This window comes from Anolis sagrei, chromosome 7, assembly GCF_037176765.1.
Source record: "Anolis sagrei isolate rAnoSag1 chromosome 7, rAnoSag1.mat, whole genome shotgun sequence".
Classification (NCBI taxonomy): Eukaryota; Metazoa; Chordata; class Lepidosauria; order Squamata; family Dactyloidae; genus Anolis; species Anolis sagrei.
In genome coordinates, this window is record NC_090027.1 from 39,419,694 (window position 1) to 39,443,282 (window position 23,589).

General features: G+C 44.3%; 1 protein-coding gene across 1 annotated transcript in view; it reads right to left on the reverse strand.

Annotated features, from left to right (window-relative positions):
• Positions 1–280: 280 nt before the first annotated feature.
• CBL (Cbl proto-oncogene) overlaps positions 281–23,589 on the reverse strand; it is a 71,279-nt gene continuing 47,970 nt past the window's right edge. The window contains exons 9-16 of the mRNA XM_060786953.2: positions 23,330–23,533; positions 21,560–21,691; positions 19,655–20,023; positions 15,876–15,970; positions 13,632–13,790; positions 11,900–12,003; positions 10,428–10,610; positions 281–6,740 (exon numbers count right to left, since the gene is read on the reverse strand). Of these exons, the coding sequence (XP_060642936.2) occupies positions 6,451–6,740; positions 10,428–10,610; positions 11,900–12,003; positions 13,632–13,790; positions 15,876–15,970; positions 19,655–20,023; positions 21,560–21,691; positions 23,330–23,533 (1,536 nt within the window). The 3' untranslated portion in view covers positions 281–6,450. The remainder of the gene's footprint in view (positions 6,741–10,427; positions 10,611–11,899; positions 12,004–13,631; positions 13,791–15,875; positions 15,971–19,654; positions 20,024–21,559; positions 21,692–23,329; positions 23,534–23,589) is intronic.

The following is a 23,589-nucleotide window of genomic DNA, read 5'->3' on the forward strand; positions in this document are numbered from 1 at the left end:
TCCAGACCCTTGATCATTTTAGTCGCCCTCCTCTGGACACATTCCAGCTTGTCAATATCTCTCTTCAATTGTGGTGCCCAGAATTGGACACAATATTCCAGGTATGGTCTAACCAAGGCAGAATAGAGCATGGGGAGCATGACATGTTACAACTGAAACGGACCATGCATCATGTGATGCACAGGGCATCAAAGGCCTGGGGAGCAACCTATCCAACCTGTATTTTTGCTGCTGGGAGCAGTTCAGTTCCAGGGGAGCTGCAATGGACACGACACAATCGTATGCTACAACAAAGAAATTTATTTAAAAATAAAACTTCTGTTTTTTTGTTTTTCCTTTTAACCAACGCGCACGCACGCACACACATACACACGGAATACCATAAACCTTCCCCTCTCCCGCTCCTCCCCTCCCCTCACAAGCTCTTTAGTGGGTAGCTTACGAGAATGAAAAATAAAAAATAAATAACATTAGTATAACCTCTAAAACATTAAACAATGCATCCGGCAGAACAAAAATGAGGACTTTTTTTCTTTTCTTTAGACCAAATGAACCTTAAAGCTCAGCTACTCTGAAAGAATATTTACCTTCTGTCCTTATTCTTTACAGGTCTGAAAGGATTAAATACTGCTAATATACTTTTTTTTATATTAATGACATTATTATAACTTTTAAAATAGTGAAAATCTGAATTTTATTTTTTTTAACACTGATATTAAAATCGGTTCTCGACCTTCAAGAGAAATAAAGCTACTGGTTACACCTCTCTCCCATTTATAAATTTCCGTCTTCTCCATCTTTTTGAGTCCCAAGGACAGCAATGTTCTTTGTCAGTGAGTTGAAACAGTGGCTTGCTTATCGTTGTCCGGAATTGGCTCCTGGAAGGGCGGCGTTCGTAAAAGCATGCGGATGCCGTAAGAGCAAAGGAAGGCAAAATACGAGAACCTCCGGAGGCCAAACAGGCACGGAACGCCAAAGACGCAAGGGCGGAATCCACAGGAAAACTTCACACGATGGAGAGAAATGAACCGGAGTTGAAACAGTACGAGAGAAGACCCCGATGGATCATGTTCAGTCTGAGGTCTCAAGGACAGCAGGAAAGTTGGCACTAAACAAGTCTCTTCCAAATATCCCTTGCTTCTGGTCAAATGTGGGATGGGAAGAAAGAAAAGCGACAGAATTGGGTTTTCTTTTTTGCTTCTGGATGGAACACACCATGATGCCTCTTGCTTCCGGTGAGATGTGACATGCGCAGCTTCGTTTACGGAGGGAGAAATTAAGACCGGGGAAAGTTTGGGTTTGTGGATGAGACTCATCATCGTTTGTGACTTCTTTAACTGTATTGTCGAAGGCTTTCGCGGCCAGAATCACTGGGTTGTTGTAGGTTTTTTCAGGCTAAATGGCCATGTTCTAGAGCCATGATGGTGAACCTATGACACGCGTGTCAACACTGACACACAAGGCTATTTTTGATGACACGTGGCCACATGCGGCCGCATACAGAGAAGTACACCTTATAAGAGCCAACCTAATTCCATCCTTAAATTTGTAAAAGGCTCTACAAATTTAACATCTGCACGTTTGAGCATTGTTCGCTCCATAACTCAGCATGGAATATACATTTTTCTTATTTAAACTATAAATATTGCAAAATTGTGATGCCTAGAATAGGACACAATATTCCAGGTATTCTGACCAAGGCAGAATAGAGCATGGGGAGCATAACTCAGCATGGAATATACATTTTTTTATTTAACTATAAATATTGCAAAATTATGGGGGGTTTTTTCTCGAAGTTGACACCCCACCCAAATTATGCTCAGGTTTTTGGCAAATTTTGGCACACCAAGCTCAAAAGGTTGCCCATCACTGTTCTAGAGCAGTGTTTCTCAACCTGGGGGTCGGGACCCCTGGGAGGGTCACGAGGGGGTATCAGAGGGGTCGCAAAAGACCTTCAGAAAACACAGTAATTTCTGTTGGTCATGGGGGTTCTGTGTGGGAAGTTTGGACCAATTCTATTGTTGGTGGAGTTCAGAATGCTCTTTGATTGTAGATGAACTATAAATCCCAGCAACTACAACTCCCAAATGTCAAAGTCTATCTTCCCCAAACTCTAGAGAGCACTGTAGACTCAAACACTGATGGATCTGGACCAAACTTGGTATGAATACTCAATATGCCCAAATGTGAACACTGGTGGAGTTTGGGGAAAATAGACCTTATATTTGGGAGTTGTAGTTGCTAGGATTTATAGTTCATCTACAATCAAAGAGAATTCTGAACTCCATCAGTGTTCACATTTGGGCATATTGAGTATTCATACCAAGTTTGGTCCAGATCCATCATTGTTTGAGTCTACAGTGCTCTCTGGATGTAAGTGAACTACAACTCCAAATCTCAAAGTGTATGCCCACCAAATCCTTCCAGTGTTTTCTGTTGGTCATGGGAATTCTGTGTGCCAATTTGGTTCAATTCCATCATTGGTGGAGTTCAGAATGCTCTTTGTAGATGAACTATAAATCCCAGCAACTACAACTCCCAAATGTCAAGTCTATTTTCCCCAAACTCCACCAATGTTCATGTTTAGGCATATTGAGTATTCATGTCAAGTTTGGTCCAGATCCATAATTGTTTGAGTCTACAGTGCTCTCTAGAATTAGGTGAACTACAACTCCAAAACTCAAAGTGAATGCCCACCAAATCCTTCCAGTATTTTTTCTTGGCCATGGGAATTCTGTGTGCCAATTTGGTTCAATTCCATCATTAGTGGAGTTCAGAATGCTCTTTGATTGTAGATGAACTATAAATCCCAGCAACGACAACTCCCAAATGACAAAATCAACCCCCGCCCCAACCCTACCAGTATTCAAACTTCAGCGTACTGGATATTTGTGCCAAATTTGGTCCAGTGAATGAAGATACATCCTGCATATCAGATATTTACATTATTATTCATAACAGTAGCAAAATTACAGTTATGAAGTAGCAACAAAAATATTGTTATGGTTGGGGGTCACCACAACATGAGGAGCTGTACTAAGGGGTTTTGGCATTAGGAAAGTTGAGAAACACTGTTCTAGAGGCATTCTCTCCTGACGTTTCGCCTGCATCTATGGCAAGCATCCTCAGAGGTAGTGAGATCCATTGGAACTAGGGAAATGGGTTTATATATCTGTGGACACAGCAGATTATTGGAGAACACAGAAATGCTGGACCACTCTAACAACCACCATGTCAGACTACACAGAGAAGCCATTGAAATCCACAGGAAGCATGTGGACAATTTCAACAGAAAGGAGGAAACCATGAAAATGAACAAAATCTGGCTACCAGTACTAAAAAAAAACTCTAAAATTACAACAGCAAAACAACAGAGAGGAAACAAACAAGGTCATCTAATCACCTCTCAACAAAAGATTGCCCCAGGCACTGCCAGGTCATCAAATGCTAATCAAGGTGGTCAGTTGAAACATTCACACCTAGGACACTTTTCTTCTGGGTGGATCTTTGTCTTTACTCTCGTGCTTGTTCTCGGTCTTGCAGCTCTTCTGATGCCAGAGGTGGATTATCCATTGGCCTGTTAAGCCCAGTTTAGGTGGTTCAGTTCATCTTGGAGGAGGTGGGGTTCGCAGATTCTTTTTGCGCGGTCTGCCAGGCCATCAAATGCTAATCAAGGTGGTCAGTTGAAACATTCACACCAAGCTCCAACAGACAAGAATTCTTTGTCCCACCCTGGTCATTCCACAGATATATAAACCCAATTTTCCTAGTTCTAACAGACCTCACAACCTCTGAGGAGGCTTGCCATAGATGCAGGCGAAACGTCAGGAGAGAATGCCTCTAGAATATGGCCATATAGCCCGAAAAAACCTACAACAACCCACTCCTTCAACTCATCATCATTTGTTGTAGCCACTTCAACACAAGCTTCGGGCGGCCGTCAATGCCAACCATGCATGGTTACTACAAGGGCAAAAGGTAGGAAAGCTCGCCAAGGTGAGTCTTGACATGCCATCCTGAGAGCACCTTCCAAGCCGCTGAATGTAAAGAAATGCTCCTTCGTTTCCCCAGTCAAATCTCCCCATCCGTCTCTCCTATTTTGGCTCAAAGCCTAGTGATTACAGCATTTTCTCCCTCTCGAAAGGCACTATACATTTGGCTTGAGAGTCAAAACAAAGTCCAGCTTTATAAAAAAGTAAGAGACAAGGTTGGGATTTAAAAGCAGCAGGAGTTACATTTCGGGAAGCCTTTCCGCTCTGCCTCCCCTTGTGCTTGCAAACAAAGACATTCATCTGGTTGGAGGAGGAAAGAGCCGCTTTAAGAGAAGTTATTTAAGACACAAGACGTGGATAGAGAGAGGACACATGCAGAAAAGTCCACAGTCGGCTACACATGCGACAAGGCTCAAGCTAGTTCTGGAATGGTCCTGACAGCCTTGGCATTTCAAGTGTCTCACAAGTGCCCCATTATCCACAGAGACACATTGGTACTACTCCTTTGGCCAAGGCATTCTTGGGCACGCTGGCAAAGAAGGCTGGTTGCCAACTCAGTGCTGTTTATTTACCTCAACAGCTTCTTCCAACTGGTTTTTGCAGTTTTAGCAAACCGAACTGCAACTCAATGTGCAGTCGGTGGGCCCTTTGGGGAGAAAAAGGGAATTTCCATGATCCTACCAACTTAGGAAAGCACAGTCCACTTGGTTCTTAAGAAATGGCCCAGTCACAGCTCTTCTTACTCAACGGGGTTCACTCAGCCACTGATAAATGTCACCAGGATCTGAAAAATCATAGCAAACCCTACAAAACACACTGTTTGAGGCCTGCCAGGTGGAAAATTTTCAGTGTTTCACGCGGAAACAGCAAAATTGGACTGATGTTGTTGCTGAGTGTCTCATGCATGGAGCGTCAATGAGGCGTTGGCTTCGGAGAGCTCTTCACCTGGGCCAGGAAAAGTTACGCAAGAGCAACCGCTGGCCAAGTTAGTGACTCAGCTTCGGCACCACAGCAAGAGACAGCCAATAGTGGCTTCCAATCTTCACACTTTTCCCCATGCAATGCGAATAACTTGCCGCCAAATAGATCCCCGCGCAAACATCCTCTGCCAGAATTTCCAATCAAGGCTGTCCACATAAAGTGAAACACAGTTTGTACAAATGCAATTTTCCCCTGGTTCCATCTTTCAATGGATGAGATAGCATTTCTTTATCAGGAAAAGAGAAACCAATGCTCTTTAGAATCAAACATGCAATGTATGTCAAGATAGACATCTCGTTGTCGCAGCTGATGCTGCAGTAAAGTCCTCTGACTGGACTGTGGTGGTCCAGGCCCAAATCCACCTTTTTCTAGAATTGCCACCCAATCTGCAAACTTCCATTCTGAAAAAAGAAACAACTAAATGTGTCGTGTCACCCGTCAAAAGGTCTGAACTTCCACCCATCTCCAAAGGAACAAGGATAGAGTAAGAGATCTCTTTTTCAAAATAATGTTTCATGAAGAGTGGTATTTCTTTTTTACTGAGCTGGGAAGAGATTTCCTTGGGAGGTTAAACATATCTACATCAGAAGGTGGTTATCTCCCACTTTGAAAGGAAGCTGACTAAGGAGAGGATGGAACGGCAACCATGAGGTGCCTCAAAGATGCCCTATGTTGTGCCAACCAGCGAAAGCACCGGGAGTGCTGCAAGATGACGGTTGGAAGACTCCGCTCCACAACAGTCTGGATTCAACGTGAAAAGACTTCCAAATATAATGCTCAGGACGAGGGAATAAAGCAGCATCTGAGCCTCACCAGCGCAGGCGAGAACAGTCCAGCATCTACAGTGCCTTGCAATCCAGTGTGTGGCAAGCAATGCTGTCAAGGAAGAGACTCAGCACAACAACAAAGTAGACCTGACTGCCAATACGGAAGGGAGCAAGCCTAGGGGAGGATAGTATTACAGAAGGAAAGGACTGAAACCTCTTCCGTCGTCTAGGATCTGGTCTCAAAAGCCTGAGCCAAAACATACAGCAGCAAAGAGGCCCACGTCTGGTGCCCTGAACCGCGCGAGGGCACGCCATGAGCGACGTGGAGATGCCATTCGAGAAGCCGGCATCCAGTCTGAATTCACAGCACGAGACATATTTTTATATATATATCCCAGCCCAGTAGAGGAGCCTAGGCATACCTATCGAAACACAACACGTCCGTTTTCTCTCAAGTTAGAAAGTGCAGGGGTCGGGGGAGACTCCGGAAAAGACACACACAGACTGTCGAGGACGCACACCTATCCGCTCCGCTTCACTCCGCTCGCGTTTGACACCTGGAATCGCATAAAACCCTGATGACCGATGATGCTCCGTCGAGGCAGGCCTGACTTCTCAGGAAGTCCCTCCAGGAGCCTATGAACTCCTCTAGAAGAGGCTGGGCAGGGTGCCGCCCAGGCAGGGGGTCCCAGGCAGAGCGTGGGGCTGTGCTATGTGGCCACGTGGGCTGGGGACGAGACCGAGACAAACTCCCGGAGGATGTTCTTGGCCATGTCAATGTTGTTGTGGGCAATGACCAGGGCCTTCTGGATGTCCTGATATGAGTAGCCCTGGCTCATGAGGCTCTCGATCTCGCTGGAGAGCTGCAGGGAGGCGGCGGCCGGGACCGGCCCTGCTCCACCGCCCACCGGCAGGCAGCTGCCTGCTTTCCGCTCGGAGTTGATCCTTCGTGGCAAGGGTTTGGGGGGCCTCTCCGGAACCTGGGCGCCATCAGAAAATCCTGGAAGGGAGAGAAAGACAAGGTTGGGAAGAAGAAGAAGCATAGACTTCTGAGCCAGGCGTTCTTCACAACAAGACACTCCTCACAATGAGGTGTATATCCATAAGATAAATTGTGCAGTCAAGTATGTAAGTCTGGATCAAGTATATTTATGTATGTGTTGTGGTTCAGTCAGCTGATTTTTTTTTTGTCGTTTCAGGAGCGACTTGAGAAACTGCAAGTCGCTTCTGGTGTGAGAGAATTGGCCGTCTGCAAGGACTTTGCCCAGGGGACGCCTGAATGATTTGATGTTTTTATCATCCTTGTGGGAGGCTTCTCTCATGTCCCCGCATGAGGAGCTGGAGTCAATAGAGGGAGCTCATCCACCTCTCCCCAGATTCGAACCTGCAACCCGTCTGTCTTCAGTCCTGCTGGCACAGGGGTTTAACCCACTGCGCCAGTCAGCTGATGAAGATGAGGGGTTTGAAGGAGCAGCGTCTGATGGTTCTGTGGGTTCCCAGACCGAGGGGGTCTTAGAGCAAGATGGTTCTCCAGCTGAAAGATCAGAGGGAGTTTTGGACCAAGATACTGTGGCTAAGTCAAAGTGTGAGAGTGAAACTGATTTGGAAGCCAACAGACAGGGAGGAGAGGATAACTTTAGCTCATCCAAGGAAGCAACTGGCTTAGGCCGAAATATCAGGCTACTTCTGAGGGGGCAGAAATTCAGGTGCAAGAAAAGCTATGGAAAAGAGAGGCAAAAGCGGGCCTCTCAAGGTCAAAGGAATGTGTTCATGTCTTGCAGCCCTTAAGTTAGAGAGAGAACTGTTAGGAGTTTAGATCAAGTGATGTCGCAACTGTCTTGTTCCTGGTTCATGCTTTAGCTCAAGGCCCAAGATTCCTGGTTATGTTTTGCTTCTGGTTTTATGGATTCATGTTCCTGTTTTGTTCCTTATTTTTTGGATTAATGTTCATGTTTTAACTTGTTTTTTGGATTTACCTTTTGCCCTTGGGACTTACTTTCTGCATTAACACTTGGATTTTTACCCTATTATTAACATGCCTTTGGCCCTTTCTTAAATGTGTTTTATCAATAAACTGTTTATTACCACGTCTGGTTTCCTAGTGAGTGCTGTGAGCAAGGTGAATTCCTGTTGAGGTGCAACAGTATGTGTTCTGTCGCGCGCTGGGCCTATAAAGAATTGCCTTTAAATCAGGACGTGCGACCTTTGCCCAGCGGGAAGCCAGGGGGCCCAAAGAGAAGCTCTCAGGGACTTTCCACCACAAAAAGTCTTTAGATGGCTTGTGAAGAATAACAATAAAAAAAAAACCGTTCTTGTCTTCAATAAAGTTAATGTTTCCAGGCTTTTATGCAACTGGTGGCTTCCTAAACTTGTCCTCAAAGGACAGGCAACTGTCTTCAGTAACTGTTTCTTTTTCTTTAAAGAAAATCCCTTTTTAACTTTTCCCAGGCTGACTGTAATCTAATCCTTACTGATGTGGGCTATGCTATTGGGTCGAGCTGCTTCTCGAAACACCAAGTGGACCTACCAGTAAGGCCAGTAGATTCTCCAGTTGGAGTTTTGTGGTCTTCCAAACTGTTTGCCCTCCGAAATTCCTCAAGAGCTGTTTCCCTGGAAATCTCTGGAGATCTTTGGATGCTCTTAAGACTGTTCTCTCCCGGAAAGTCTTAAGGGTTGAAGCTTTTGTACAGGGGGAGCTTGCACACGTCCTGTACATTAGCTTTCCTTGCTGAGACTAACTAAAAATGGCTCCCTTCCCTTCCCAATTGCCCTGAGCAAGGGGTGGGACCAAACTTAACAATGATGGACAGGTGACTTGCCCTATGACTGCAACCAAAGGAAGCCACCTATCTGCAGAGTCCCTGAAACCTTGGACTGCAAGCAAACATTTAATACAAAGCAAATAAAATTGGAGCTCCTGGTACAGCTGTACCAGAACAGTATGTTTAAGTACTGTTTTCTTATTTGAGTTTTAAGTAACAAACACCATATCCTATGCACTGCCCACCCCTAAAATAAAAGTAAATTTGTTTTAAGGGGTTGTATGCCAACACATTTCAGAGTGAAGAGCTGGGACTCATGTGGCTCACTAGTTCAAAGCAGAAGTATCCACTAGATTATATATAGAGCGCCCGAGAAATGCAAGAAAAAGGAACTGCTCAAAACCAGACTGTGGCCACTTCCTCGTTTCTTCTAAAAACTATGGAAGGGGAAAGGGGATATGAGAGCGCTCCACAGAATACACTCCAGAACAGAAAGAGGTAAGTGTCCAATCTCTCACAGTAACAGGCAGGACTGAAAGAAATGCAGTAACAAGATGCGAAGGGCTTATAGTAGGCATGGGCAAACTTGGGCTCTTCACGTGTTTTGGCCTTCAACTCCCACAAATCCTAACAGCCGTGGGAGTTGAAGTCTAAAACACATGAAGGGCCCAAGTTTGCCCATGCCTGGCTTACTGTGAAGGTCCATTCTGAGATGACAGGATGAGTTACCCAATGCGATTGGGTTTAACCCCCTGAGCGCCAACCAGACTGGAAAGAGCCAACATTTATTTCAATGGAGCCCCTAAGCCCTTTCTCTAGCAGTTTTCAATATTCTGTCATTCTCTGACAAACGTATAAGGAATGGATGTTAGTAAGTATAAATAACAAGGAGGAAATAAAAAACACAATTTAGTAAGGAGGAAGGGCAGAAAGGAAAGAAAGAGGAGGGAGGGAATGAAGGAAAGGATGGAGAAAGAAGGAAAGAAAGAAAGAAAGAAAAGAAAAAGCATAGATGAATGGGGGAAGGAAGGAAGGAAGGAAGGAAGGAAGGAAAGGAAGGAGGGAGGGAGGGAGGGAGGGAGGGAGGGAGGGAGGGAGGAAGGAAGACTGGAGGGAAGAAAAGAAGAAAGGAAAAAGGAAAGGAGGGAGGGAGAAAGGAGGGAGGGAAGAAAAGAGGAAAGGAGGGAGGAAGAATGGAGGAAAGAAAAGAAAAAAGGAAAGAGGAAAGGAGGGAGGGAAGGAAAGGAGTGAGGGAGGGAGACAGAAGGGAGGGAAGAGAAGAAGAAAGAGAAGGAAGGAAATGAGTGAAGGATGGAGAAAGAAGGGAGGAAAGAAAAGAAGAAAGGGAAGGAAGGAAAGGAATGAGAGAGGGGGAAAGAAGAGAGGGAGGGGAGAAAAGAAGAAAGGAAATAGGAAAGGAGGGAAGAAGGGAGGAAAGAAAAGAAAGAAAGAAAGAAAGAAAGAAAGAAAGAAAGAAAGAGAGAGAGGGAGGGAGGGAGGGAGGGAGGGAGGGAGGGAGGGAGGGAGGGAGGGAGGGAGGGAGAAGGAAGGAAGGAAGGAAGGAAGGAAGGAAGAAAGGAAAGGTAATATGGGTAGAAACAAGTTGTTGTTGTTCATTCGTTCAGTCGTCTCCGACTCTTCGTGACCTCATGGACCAGCCCACGCCAGAAACAAGTTACTGACTGGAAAAACATTAAAGCAGTAAAGTGGGGGTTAAACCCAATCATAGTGGATTGCTCCTCCTTGCCATCCCAAGCATCCTTGTGGCAAAATGTTGCATGTCCGTTATCTACACTTCTTGCCCCCAACCTTAGAATATTTCCAGATCATGAATGGATCCTACGGAGAGACAGGGCTGGTTCACAAAGGCATAAAGGTTCATAAAGCTGCCAAGCTGAACAATGACCAGGGCTGGGGTTACGCACCCGCTAGGACTTCCCCATCCAGAGAAGCACGGCTGAAGGCAGAGGCTGCGTTGGAGATATCGGAGAGCGTCCGCCGGGCCATGGTCATGTGGAGAGCTGGCCTGGGCACATCGTAACCATCCTCCTCATTTTCCGACTCCTCAGGACCATTGGTGGCATTGGAAGCTGTGCTATCGATCCCCTCTGACAAGGGGGGAGAAAATAAAGGAGACCACGGCATTAGCTACAAGCCTGAGGCCCTGCAACCCCTTTCATAGAGAACGAGTCTCAAAAGAGAACCTCTGACAGCCCAAACCTCAAACAAGACAAAGTTGGAGATAGATGGATTGGATACCAACAGGACGTAAGCAAACACTTTCCAATTGTTCACTAAAGTGGAACCATTCCAAGAGGGAAACAATATTTTCAAAGTGCCTGCATTTATCCCAATGCCCAAGGCTTTCCAGAATCATATATAATTCATGCACCAGGGACAGGCTAAATGAAGATAAGGCACGTTTAAAATGAATGACTCTATGGCAATGACTGCTTCAATTATATATATATATTATATATTATATATATATGAGAGAGAACATAAACAAGCACATTACAACCTTAAGTACTTAAATGCATGATAGCACATAAATATCCATTACTTTTGTAAAGATTTTCAAAGTTATACTAATGCTCAAAAGATAAAAGGTGAAAAAAAGTTGACTTTCCTGCTATGAAAGAGACACGCCTCCAACATTACAAACACAACTACAACCTCTTACCAACATTACAAACACAACTACAGTTTTAATATTTCCTATCTCCTCCTTTGCCTTATGAACAAAAATCCTCATGGATTAATCTTGAGTATTCAAAACAAAGAGCCCCCAGTGGCGCAGCGGGTTAAACCGCTGAGCTGCCAAAAGGTCAGAAGTTCAAATCCAGGAAGCAGGGTGAGTTCCCGCTGTTAGCCCCAGCTTCTGCCAACCTAGCAGTTCGAAAACATGCAAATGTGTATAGATCGACAGGCGGGAAGGTAATGCTGCTCCATGCACATGACCTTGGAGGTGTCTATGGACAATGCCAGCTCTTTGACTTAGAAATGGAGATGAGCACCACCCCCCAGAGTTGGACATGACTAGACTTTTACCTTTACTATTCAAAACATCCTGTTTTTTAAAGAATCCTTTCCTCCATGCTTTTCATTGCCCATACAATTAAATCAGTACTTGCAATGACCATTTTCCACAAAGCACACTCATGGTCTCCAGGCAATAATTAGCCAGGCACTCTCCTATCCATTTCTTTAGGCAGCTTTGAATCTTGCCTCTATGTATCTTTTTTACACAGACATTAAATGGTCTAAGTCCTTCTCCAACATCAAGCCATGCTGCCTCTTGAGACATTCAGGCCCTTGGATCCTCCATTCACATAAACTAAACATTTTAAAACCTGGCTGTAGGTCCCCATTCCACACATTCTCTCAGGAAACTTACCAAGAGCGCTGGCAGCCTCAGAGCCAGAAGGTGCTGCTTGCGAGTGGATGTTGAACATGGCTTCATAGGTGCACCCGTCCATGTCCTCCTCATCCTCCAACACCCTAAGCAAGAAAGGGAAAAAGAGAAATATTTGCTTCAGAAGTGATGCTGGATCTGTGAAGCAGGCAACAGCCATTCCTATACTGGTTTATGTTCTAGTTATATTTTGCTGTAACATGTTGTCCGGGCTAGTATTCTGGGCACAGGTTGTCTATTGCTTAAGAAAATGGGGTTCCTTATTATTATTATTATTATTATTATTATTATTTTATTTGTACCCCGCTAGCATCTCCCGAAGGACTCGATGCGGCTTACATAGGCCAAGGCCTCAAAACACAACACAACAATACAACACTTAAGCAAATTAAAAACAGTTAAAGCAATATTAACAACAAGCAATAAACAATACATCAGGACACTATAAAACTGGGCCAGGCCAAAGTAGTGGGTACAAGATTAAAAGCGCTTAGCAGTCCCAATTTTGAGAAAATGGTGGGTATCAATAATGTGATTGATTTATTAACTGATTGGACCCTTTGGGATGTAACATTTTCTGTAAACCAATTTTTGTATAACCTTTGACTGCACCAGGGTGGTTTAGAGGGCTTAACAGATTAGAGAGATGAATGGTCAAAACTAACAAAATGAAGTTCACCAGGGATAAATGCAAGATACTCCTCTTAGGCAGAAAAAAATGAAATGCAAAGATACAAAATGAGGGATGCCTGACTCGAGAGCAGGACGTGTGAAACAGATCTTGGAGTCCTTGCGGACAGGAAGGTGAACATGAGCCAACAATGTGATGCGGCGGCAAAAAAAGCCAAAGGGATTTTGGCTGCATAAATAGGGGTATAGTGTCTAGATCCAGAGAAGTCATGCTACCCTTCTCTTCTGCCTTGGTCAAACCACACCTGGAATAATGTGTAAAATTCTGGGAACTGCAATTTAAGGGAAATGTTGACAAGCTGGAATGTGTCCAGAGGAGGGTGACTCAAAGGATCAAGGGTCTGAAGAACAAGCCCTATGAAGAGCGGCTTAAGGAGCTGGGCATGTTTAGCTTTCAGAAGAGAAGGCTGAGAGAAGATATGATAACTATGTATAAATATGTAAGAGGAAGTAATAGGAAGGAGGGAGCAAGCTTGTTTTCTGCTTCCCTGGAGACTAAGACGTGGAACAATGGCTTCAAACTACAAGAAAGAAGATTCCATCTGAATATTAGGAAAAACTTCCTGACTGTGAGAGCTGTTCAGCAGTGGAACTCTCTGCCCCAGAGAGTGGTAGAGGCTCCTTCTTTGGAGGCTTTTAAGCAGAGGTTGGATGGCCATCTGTCAGGGGTGCTTTGAATGCAATTTTCCTGATTCTTGGCAGAATGGGGTTGGACTGGATGGCCCACAAGGTCTCTTCCAACTCTAGGATTCTATGATTTTAACTGCATCCCAAGTGAATGCACACACAAAGCCTCAGCTTATATAACAGTTGGGAAAGCATCTTTCAGACAAACAGCAAGGGCACATTTGGAGCTGTCTTTCCAGGCTCCAATAAATTTAAAGCACATTTTCAGATGGATTCGAATGCACTTGTTTTCACTCCGAAGGCTCCCTGAAGAAAAAAGACAGCTAAAGGGAAAGGAACACGAGGCGGCAGAGCGGACACAGAGCGGCCATTCTGTCCGGGACGGGTCTTGCCTCACCGTGAACTCTGGCTCGCTTCCAAAGGCAATTTGGCCTCAGGCTTTTGTCCGGCCGAGGCAAGCGGCGGCACAAGGGGCAGTGAGGACGGCGACATGTACTCGGTGTCTTCGTCATTTTCAGAGGGCTCTCCATGCGGCAGTTTCGGCCCAGGAAGCGGTCTGGGGATAAGCGTAAGGAAGACAATAAAAAGAAGAAAGCTTCAAAGTAAGTGGCTGGAAATCATCTGGTTCGTGGCTTGGATGCCAGGAACTTTAAGAAATGCTGCTTGTATAGTTTTGTCTATTTCCATTATTGGTATTCCCAGGTTTTGAAAATAAGCCAAAATTCATGACAAAAAAGCAGGTTTACATTCTGCCTAAATAGAACCTAAATAAAAGCATTGATTTCAGGTCACTTAGCTATGCATTTTGCTGTAACACTGACATATTACCCACAATGTGTTGTCAAAGGCTTTCATGGCCAGAATCATTGGGTTGCTGTGAGTTTTTTTGGGCTGTATGGCCATGTTTCAAAAGCATTCTCTTCTGACGTTTCACCTGCATCTATGGCAGGCATCCTCAGAGAACACAGAAATGCTGTGCCACGCTAACAACCACCATGTCAGACTACACAGAGAAGCCATTAAAATCCGCAAGCATGTGGGCAATTTCAACAGAAAGGAGGAAACCATGAAAATGAACAAAATCTGGATCCCAGGATTAAAAAACACCATAATCGAGACAGTAAAAAAGAGCAACACTCAACAGAGGAATTCCAGACAAGAATCAATCAGGGCTAGCTAACACCTACCAACAAAGAATTCCCCCCAGGCAACAACTAGCCAAGCTTTGAAACTACAAGGCCATTAAATGCTAATCGAGGTGGCCAATTGCAACATTCACACCTGCATTAAGAAGACAAGAGATGTTTCTCCACCCTGGACACTTCACAGATATATAAAGCCCACTTGCCTAGTTTACAGCAGACCTCACAACCTTGAAACAAGGACACAAAATACCCGGTGAACCTTGTTGTGTACTCCCAAGTTTGCTGAATACAACACGAATTGTTTCCAAGTTTGATACATTCAACGTGAACTATACTCCCAAGTTTGTGGAACACAACGTGAACATTTGTAGAAAACATTATGGACATATTAAAAGTGTATTCTCAAGTTTACTGAACACAACGTGAACTGTTTTCAAGTTTGATATATTCATTGATATATATGTCCTATGAAATTATTTTGTAAACCTTATATATTTTCACCTTATATATAGTTTCACTATTGAAGTTTGTCCTGCATGTATTATGAAAGTTACTTAAACTTGTATCTGTACTGAAGCTCATTTCAATAGGACAATTGCATACTTACAACTCCATCCTTAGGATTCATGATACTTTCCTTGCATTACATCCGTTGCACCCTTGATGGTTTCCTAAACTGACAGCTCTGGGGATCCTCCACTCTCGTAATTGAGTCCTAACTCAAAATCACATAATAATAAGTAAATAAAAGGCACAATCCTGTAAGATATGATCAGCCTAAACATCAGGAACCCTCAGTGGGGCAATGGGTTAAACCCTTGTGCTGGCAGGACTGAAGAGTGACAGGTCAAAGGTTCGAATCCGGGGAGAGCGCTGATGAGCTCCCTCTGTCAGCTCCTCCTCGCCATGCAGGGACATGAGAGAAGCTTCCCACAAGAATGATAAAATATCAAAACATCCAGGTATCCCTTGGGCAACGTCCTTGCAGATGGCCAATTCTCTCACACCAGAAGCGACTTGCAGTTTCTCAAGTTGCTCCTGACACACACAAAAAATGACCTCACAACCTCTGAGTATGTCTGCCATACATGCAGGTGAAACATCAGGTGAGAATGCTTCTAGAACATGGCCATACAGCCTTACAAAACTTACAACCCGATGATTCCAGCCATGAAAGCCTTCGACAATACGTGTTTAGAGTGGCTTGTAGGCCTTCTTCTGAATGCGCACAAACTACATTATCATCAGCATATTGGAGTTTTATAATAGATGTATACAAAAACCTATAAAATATGTAAAATATTATATAAAATATTATATTCTGTTTCAGGCATTTCAAACATCACAGACAGGGTACATGCTTGAATTAGTGCACATAGGAGGTCAGCTCCCAAAAGAGGAATCCATCCATAGAACCACAGTCACTGGCCACCAACTGTATAAGTCAAAACCTGCACTGGCTGCATTTCTGGGCAAAGATTCCCCAAAATACATACCTTGCAGCAAGGGAGTAGATGGCATTGGCCGAAGAAGACGGTTTTATTTTGGAGTGTTCAGCATCCAAGCCAGCAGGGAGCCCAGTGGGTTGGTTCTGCAAGGAAATAAGATGTCAAACACTATTACCAGCAGGTCAATTGAGAAAGAGGGGGAAACAAATATCCTCATTCGATGCATTGGAAGGAACTTCTAGGCATCACTTGCAAACCATTCTGAGCAACAATAAGATTTACTCTATTTATTATTATTATTACATTTACATTATTTTACTCTATTATTTATTTATGTACGACACTTATATGCCGCCCTTCTCACCCAGAAGGGGACTATTAATGTAATTTTATTGGTATCTATTTTTATTTTGAAATTGACCAGTAGCTGCTGCATTTCCCACCCTCAGCTTACACTCAAGTCAATACGTTTTCCCAGTTTTTTGTGGTAAAATTAGGTGCCTCACCTTATATTTGGGTTGGCTTATATTCGAGTATATATGCTATATCTGTAAATATGCATTGAGCTCCAGGGAAGTTTTTCTTCTTGGTTGACATCATGAAGACACAGCAAGTATACAGAGCTAAGAAACAGGCTCAGAGAAAACATAACTATTGTATATAACTGTGGACAATGTGGAAGCTGAATGCATCTCACTCATATGAACAAAGCGTGCTTGCTCCATCAATGTTCAACATTTACACAAATGACCAGCCACTGCCAGAAGGGACAGAGAGCTTCATCTATGCTGATGATCGTGCCATTACTGCTCAAGCAGGGAGCTTTGAGATGGTTGAACAGAAGCTCTCCGAAGCTCTAGGTGCTCTTACTGCCAATTACATGTGCTTTTCACCTTAAGAACAGACAAGCATCCCGAGCTCTGAAGATCACCTGGGAAGGAACCCCACTGGAGCATTGCAGCGCACCCAAATACCTGGGAGTCACTCTGGACCGTTCTCTGACCTACAAGAAGCACTGCCTGAACATCAAGCAAAAAGTGGGCGCTAGAAACAATATCATACGAAAGCTGACAGGCACAACCTGGGGATCACAACCAGACACAGTGAAGACATCTGCCCTTGCACTATGCTACTCTGCTGCTGAGTATGCATGCCCAGTGTGGAACACATCTTACCACGCTAAAACAGTGGATGTGGCTCTTAATGAGACAGGTCGCATTATCATGGGGTGTCTGTGCCCTACACTACTGGAGAAATTACACTGTTTAGCCAGTATTGTACCACCTGACATCTGCTGGGAAGGAGCAGCCAATAGTGAAAGGACCAAGGCAGAGACATCTCCAGCTCATCCCCTGTTTGGGTATCAGCCAGCACGTCAACGACTTAAATCATGAAATAGTTTTCTAAGATCTACAGAGACACTCGCTGGAACACCTCAGCAAGTGAGAGTCCAAAACTGGCAGGCTCAAACCCAGAGCCTCAATCAATGGCTGATACCAAATGAGAGACTCCCCCTGGGCACACAGAAGACTGGACGACTTGGAAGGCGCTGAACAGACTGCGCTCTGGCACCATGAGATGCAGAGCCAACCTTCAGAAATGGGGCTACAAGGTGGAATCCATGACATGACAGGACCTCCTTGCAGCAACACCAGAGGCACTCCAAGGGGCCAGATACTGGTCAAAGGACATTTAATAGAATACCAAGCTTGCAAACTCTGTGTTTTGTCTGTCTGTTTGTTTGTTTTTGTTAAAAATGTAATACAAATGTCTGGTTGCTCCTGACACGATAAATAAATAAATAAATAAATATGAACAAAGTGTTGTGAAGACACCTCATCACTCCATCAATCCCGTCCCAAACCATCGCTGCTGGGTTCAGAGGGCTGGGTTTAAAATGCTACTGACAGTAGTGTGGAGTTTCTGGAGGTACGTGCTGGAAACAGGAAAATGATGTGCGTTTCCAAAGAAGAAGTGCTCACCACATTCCTTCCTAAGCCACTTCCTCAAAATTCAACAGCCCTTCACACTATTAACTTGAGAAGGGTTGCACATGAATAAAGCTATTTTACTGTGTAATGCTGTGAACCGGCTCACTGTACTTTGATCTGCGTGGAGCTCAAAAGTGCAAACGCTCACTCTCATTAACCCAACTCATAACTTGAGACCTAAGCTCCAAGTGTGCAAAACTTCCACAACTCTGTCATTTCAAAAGATCTAGGTAAGGTCACAGAAAAGTTTAACCCTCATTTGGTCACAGGTTAAGTTGTGTACATGATTGTGGAGATGCATAAACATTCACAGACTTCCCAACTCAACCAGTACAGAGCTGCTGTACCACTTAAGCACATGAGGCAATTTTTCTCTTAGGTCTCACTATGGCAGGATTGTTAAAGCAGTCATCTCTTCAGGAATGTCTGCTATGATGAAGCACTGGCTGCCATTCTGTTTCCTGGCACAATTCAAAGTCAGGTTCTATAAAGCCCTATCAGACTCAGGCCTAAGTTAGTTGAAGAATCATTATCTCTGGCTGTTCGGAATTGTGGGAGTTGAAGTCCAAAACACCTGGAGGGCCAAAGTTTGCCCATGTATGAATTAGACTTGCATTCCGTCACCAGTTGTTTCTGCACCAGTTGTTTCTTTTACTGAGAGATGCTTTTGTGATGTTTTATACTGTTTAATGTTTTTTATCTATATTATGTTTTATGTATACTGATTTGTTGGAAACCGCCTCGAGTCGCCGATTGGCTGAGAAAGGCGGTATACAAATACAGTAAATAAATAAATATTTAAAACAGTGATTCCAAACCTTTTTTTAAACCAGGGACCACTTTGACCAGGGACTACTGTGACCAGGGACCACTGTGACCAGGGACCACTTTGACCAGGGACCATTGTGACCAGGGACCTCTGTGGCCAGGGACCACTGTGACCAGGGACCACTTGACCAGGGACCCCTGTGACCAGGGACCACTTGACCAGGGACCACTGTGACCAGGGACCACTTGACCAGTGACTACTTTGACCAGGGACCAATTTGACCAGCAGCCAGGTTGACCAGGGACAACTTTACCAGGGAACACTCTCCAACATTAGTACCAAAAGGTTATGAATCAGTTTTTGGTCAACTTCAGATTCGGTTATTTGGGGCGCTGATTCAGAAAATTGCATTGGATAGACCACATCAGCTCTAGTTTATGATACAGAACATATACCATCCAGTAGTTACCATCTGCTTGCTCACAGAAAACCATATTTAATAAGCCTCGGCACTATAAGAGGGTTTCACGAGACCAGTCGCTTTTGTTGCAACAATGTAGGCCATGGACCATATTTAAGTTCTTGTGGACCACTGGTGGTCCACAGACTGTAGGTTGGGAACCACTGATTTAAAAAGATTCTCATAAACTCATTGTACCCAGGGTCATAAAACCACACCAATGTCTGATCCCTAGTGCTTGGAATACCCTTTTGCTTCCTTTCCCACAGAATATGGACAACTGACCTTTAGGGCATGCCAATAAAACCTTGAAGGTTCTGCCATTTAGTCATTACACAGTCTTGTGTCTATTTGTCAGTGCCATGCCCACTACACAGTTCTTCATGGAATGCCATAACCAAATGAGTTATAGTTATGGCACATCCTCCATCCTATCTTTTCATAAGCATTGCCTTTTCGTGCAATGTGACTTTTGTATGAGGTACACTTTGGGTTCTCTCTGTTTCAACTTTCTCTCTGCTGCCTTGACTCCCAGAATGGGAAAACAATGCCCAGCCTTTTTGGATGTGGCTGAGAGTGTGAGAAAGGGATCCCGAGGGACACTTACTGATGCTGTGGTGTCCAAGCTCAGAGTGCTTCCATGCCGGTGGGGCTCTGCTCTGGAGTCCATCTGAGAAGGCAGCGAAAACGGGAGGGAGTGCCGGTTTGTCACATCTCGGCCTGCCCAAGGCTCACCAGAACTTAAAGCGACACTGCCGGGCGCTTTGGGGATGGGCCGCACGGGCCAGAGCTCTGCCTGGCGGTTACAGGGCACAGGAGGCAACTTGTCCCCCGGCGTGCAAGGCAAGGGCCGCCTCTGAGGTCGATTGTCCGCCCCAACTGGATGTGGCCGGTCTGGAGGCGGTGGAGGAGGGAGATCTCGATGCGTTGGTGGGATTGGCAAAGGTTTGTCTTTGTGGAGGGAGCCCGGTGCAGCCTAGGGAGGAAGAGAATGGCAAACATCTCAAGCAACGTCTAATCAGAAGATCATAGTATCTTGCAATACTTTGACACTTTAGACAAGGACTTCAGCCAATGGAAGGCAACGAAAGGGTTAAACAGCAAGACAACTGAAATGAAATGGTTTTATTGCTCAGTGTCACCCAATACTGTTGACAGAAAAAAAGGTTTGTTTACACCTTTTTCTGAGGCAGAGAGTGTGACTCACTCAAGAGAATAATTTATAAATTACTAGCTGATGTACCCAGCATTGTCCAGTTATTCATTTTCTAATGCTAATTATTTTTTTAAAATATCATTCTTAGCACTGTGATTGCTAAGTGGTACAAGCTTTCTTACTGTTTATATTGCAGAAATGCTGGACCCCTCTAACAACCACCATGTCAGGCGACACAGAGAAGCCACTGAAATCCACAAACATGTGGACAATTTCAACAGAAAGGAGGAAACCATGAAAATGAACAAAATCTGGCTACCAGTATTAAAACAATCTAAAATCAGGTCAGTAAATAAAAAGAGCAGCATTCAAAAACAGGGGAATTCCAGACAGGTAACAATCATGGCTAGCTAATCACCTCCCAATAAAGGATTCACCCAGGCAGCAATTAGCGAGGTTTTGAAGCTGGAAGGCCATTCAATGCTAGTCAAGGTGATCCAACAAAGGATTCCCCCAGGCAGGAAGCAGCCAGGCTTTGAAGCTCCAAGGCCATTAAATGCTAACCAAGATGGCTAATTGCAACCTTCACACTTGCCTCAAGCATACAAGAGTTCTTTCTCCCACCCTGGAGATTCCACAGTTGTATAAACCCCACTTGCCTGGTTTCCAACAGACCTCACAACCTCTGAGGATGCCTGCCATAGGCAAAACATCAGGAGAGAATGCTTCTGGAACTAGCAATTCAGTCCACAAAACTCACAGCAACCAAGTTTATATTTAGTTAATTAGCAAAATAATGTAATCCCTTGAATGCAATTTCGTAATAAATAAAAAACCTTGCATCATCAGGGTAATGAATTGATATGAATTGCAACTTCCCTTTATATAATACAGTTTATTTTGCACAATGGTTTGTTCATTAATTATAGCTTTACCTGGAAAGTGACATCCTAAAAACCTATCTGTGGCCCAAAGAGGCTTTCTTTGCCTATAGGAATTTCAGCCTGACAAGTTACACAAGTCTTCTTTAGACTGAGAAAGGAAGCCTCTGAGGGCCAGCGTGGCACAAGTGAATGCTTGGATTAAGGAAGGCCATTCCCATCAGCACAACTGCAAGTCTGAGTGGTATTCTGGATGAAAATCAAACATCAATCGAAATGATGCTTTGGTGGTTAGCCCAGCTATTTTTCAGATGGATTAATAATTTGGCTCCAAGCAAACACCCAAGTGCGCTAGCAAAGCAACAAAAAGCCAGAGGGTTTCTATACAACTCAGGAAACCAGGGTCTTCTCAGATGAAAGGAAAACCTCATACTCAGAATGACTGCATCCTTTCCCACTTTTGCCCCAGTCATACCTTAGAGGTGGTCCCTGGACTTGAAGCTCCAGGAGGATTGGAGACACGTTGTTGCAGGAGATCTAACCGCGGGGGCACCGGAGGGAGTGATGCCTGTGGAGCCACTGAAAATGGAGAAGGGGGGCGTTCAACCTGCAAGGAAGCAAAACAAAGTTCTCGTTGAAACTTTTAAAACTATTTGATGCAAGATCCTTCTGCCTCACTCCTTCATGGACTGAAGAGGCACATACAATCGTGTTTGTACTTCTTCTCCATTTAGTTGCCCACTCATCCAGATAGCCCATCTTTGAAAGGATTTGCTCTGAACACCAATGTGGTTCTTTTACCAGCAAATGTGCCACACAGCTACCAATGGGTGCATATGTAAGCCACTAGATGGCATGGTCTTCCATCCTAAACATCAATGATGGTACTAGAGATGGCTAAAACTGTCTTTTATGGTCAAAATTTACCAAGTAGTATCTGTTATAATACAGTGGAAATGGAAATCATTTGTGTGGTTCCAGTAACATGAAGAAAGACAACTCAGGGGTTGTTGTAGGTTTTTTCGGGCTATATGGCCATGTTCTAGAGCAGGGGTCCTCAAACTAAGGCCCGGGGGCCGAATGTGGCCCTCCAAGGTCATTTACCCGGCCCTTGCTTAGGGTCAACCTAAGTCTGAAACGACCTGAAAGCACATAACAACAATAACAACAATCCTACCTCATCAGCCAAAAGCAGGTCCACACTTCTCATTGAAATACTAATAAGTTTATATTTGTTAAGATTGCTCCTCATTTTAATTATTGTATTGTTTTTAAGGTTTTTTTTGTACTACAAATAAGATATGTGCAGTGTGCATAGGAATTCATTCATGTTTTTTTTCAAATTATAATCTGGCCCTCCAACAGTTTTAGGGACTGTGACCTGACCCTCTGTTTAAAAAGTTTGTGGACCCCTGTTCTAGAGGCATTCTTTCCTGATGTTTCACCTGCATCTATGGCAAGCATCCTCAGAGGTAGTGAGGTCTGTTGGAACTAGGGGAAAGGGTTTATATATCTGTGAAATGACCAGGGAGCGACAAATAACTCTTGTCTGTTGGAGCTAGGTGTAAATGTTTCAACTGACCACCTTGATTAACATTTGATGGCCTGGCAGTGCCTGGGGCAATTTTTTGTTGAGAGGTGATTAGATGTCCTTGTTTGTTTCCTCTCTGTTGTTCTGCTCTTGTAATTTTAGAGTTTTTTAATACTGGTAGCCAGATTTTGTTCATTTTCATGGTTTCCTCCTTTTCATGGTTTCCTCCAACAACTCAAATCATATATCAAATGTTGATTGGGTTTGTAGTGATCTCATTCTTCAAATGCAGGTCCTTAAATGGCTAAACTGGTACCATTCCTGCACAAAAGGGAACTAGAAGGTTTCCGGGAGGGATCTCAAGGATTCTTTGAGTAAAAGGGAAAAAACACCAATAGAAAGGTGCAAAACCGGTCCAGTGTGGACTGAATTGGACACAGCTGGTTATTACCCTGAAAAGAGACCCTGCAGAGGAACATGGCAGGACTCACTTTCTCAGAGTGGTATTTTGATTCAATAAAGGGACTGCTGAGATTTGGATATGGAAAAGCTGAAGTGTATGCAATACCTGTTAGAAGTACATCCCATCCCAGGGTCATAGCCTCCAAGCCCATGAAACCACAGCCTTGAAGAAGCAAGCTTGGGATCGGCTGGGGCCTGGGTGAGAGGCCACACACAAGGCCTGGACCTCCAGGACAGCTCTGGAGAGATTACCTTTGCGCCTGCCAGTTCTTTCATCATGAAGAGCGATTCGTCCGCTCTGTCGTCATCATCATCTTCATAATTGGGAGAAGGGGCCCCCTCTGCGCCTTGCCGGAGCAGTCCTCCTCCCCCCCTGGGATCAAAGGGGTCAACGACAATGGGTTCCGTGCCTTTAATTTCACAGCGGCAGAATGGACAGCCCTGCCCTTCGGATTCCTATGGGAAAGGCAAGAAGGGAAACAGGTCACAAAACAATTGACAACTTAAAACAT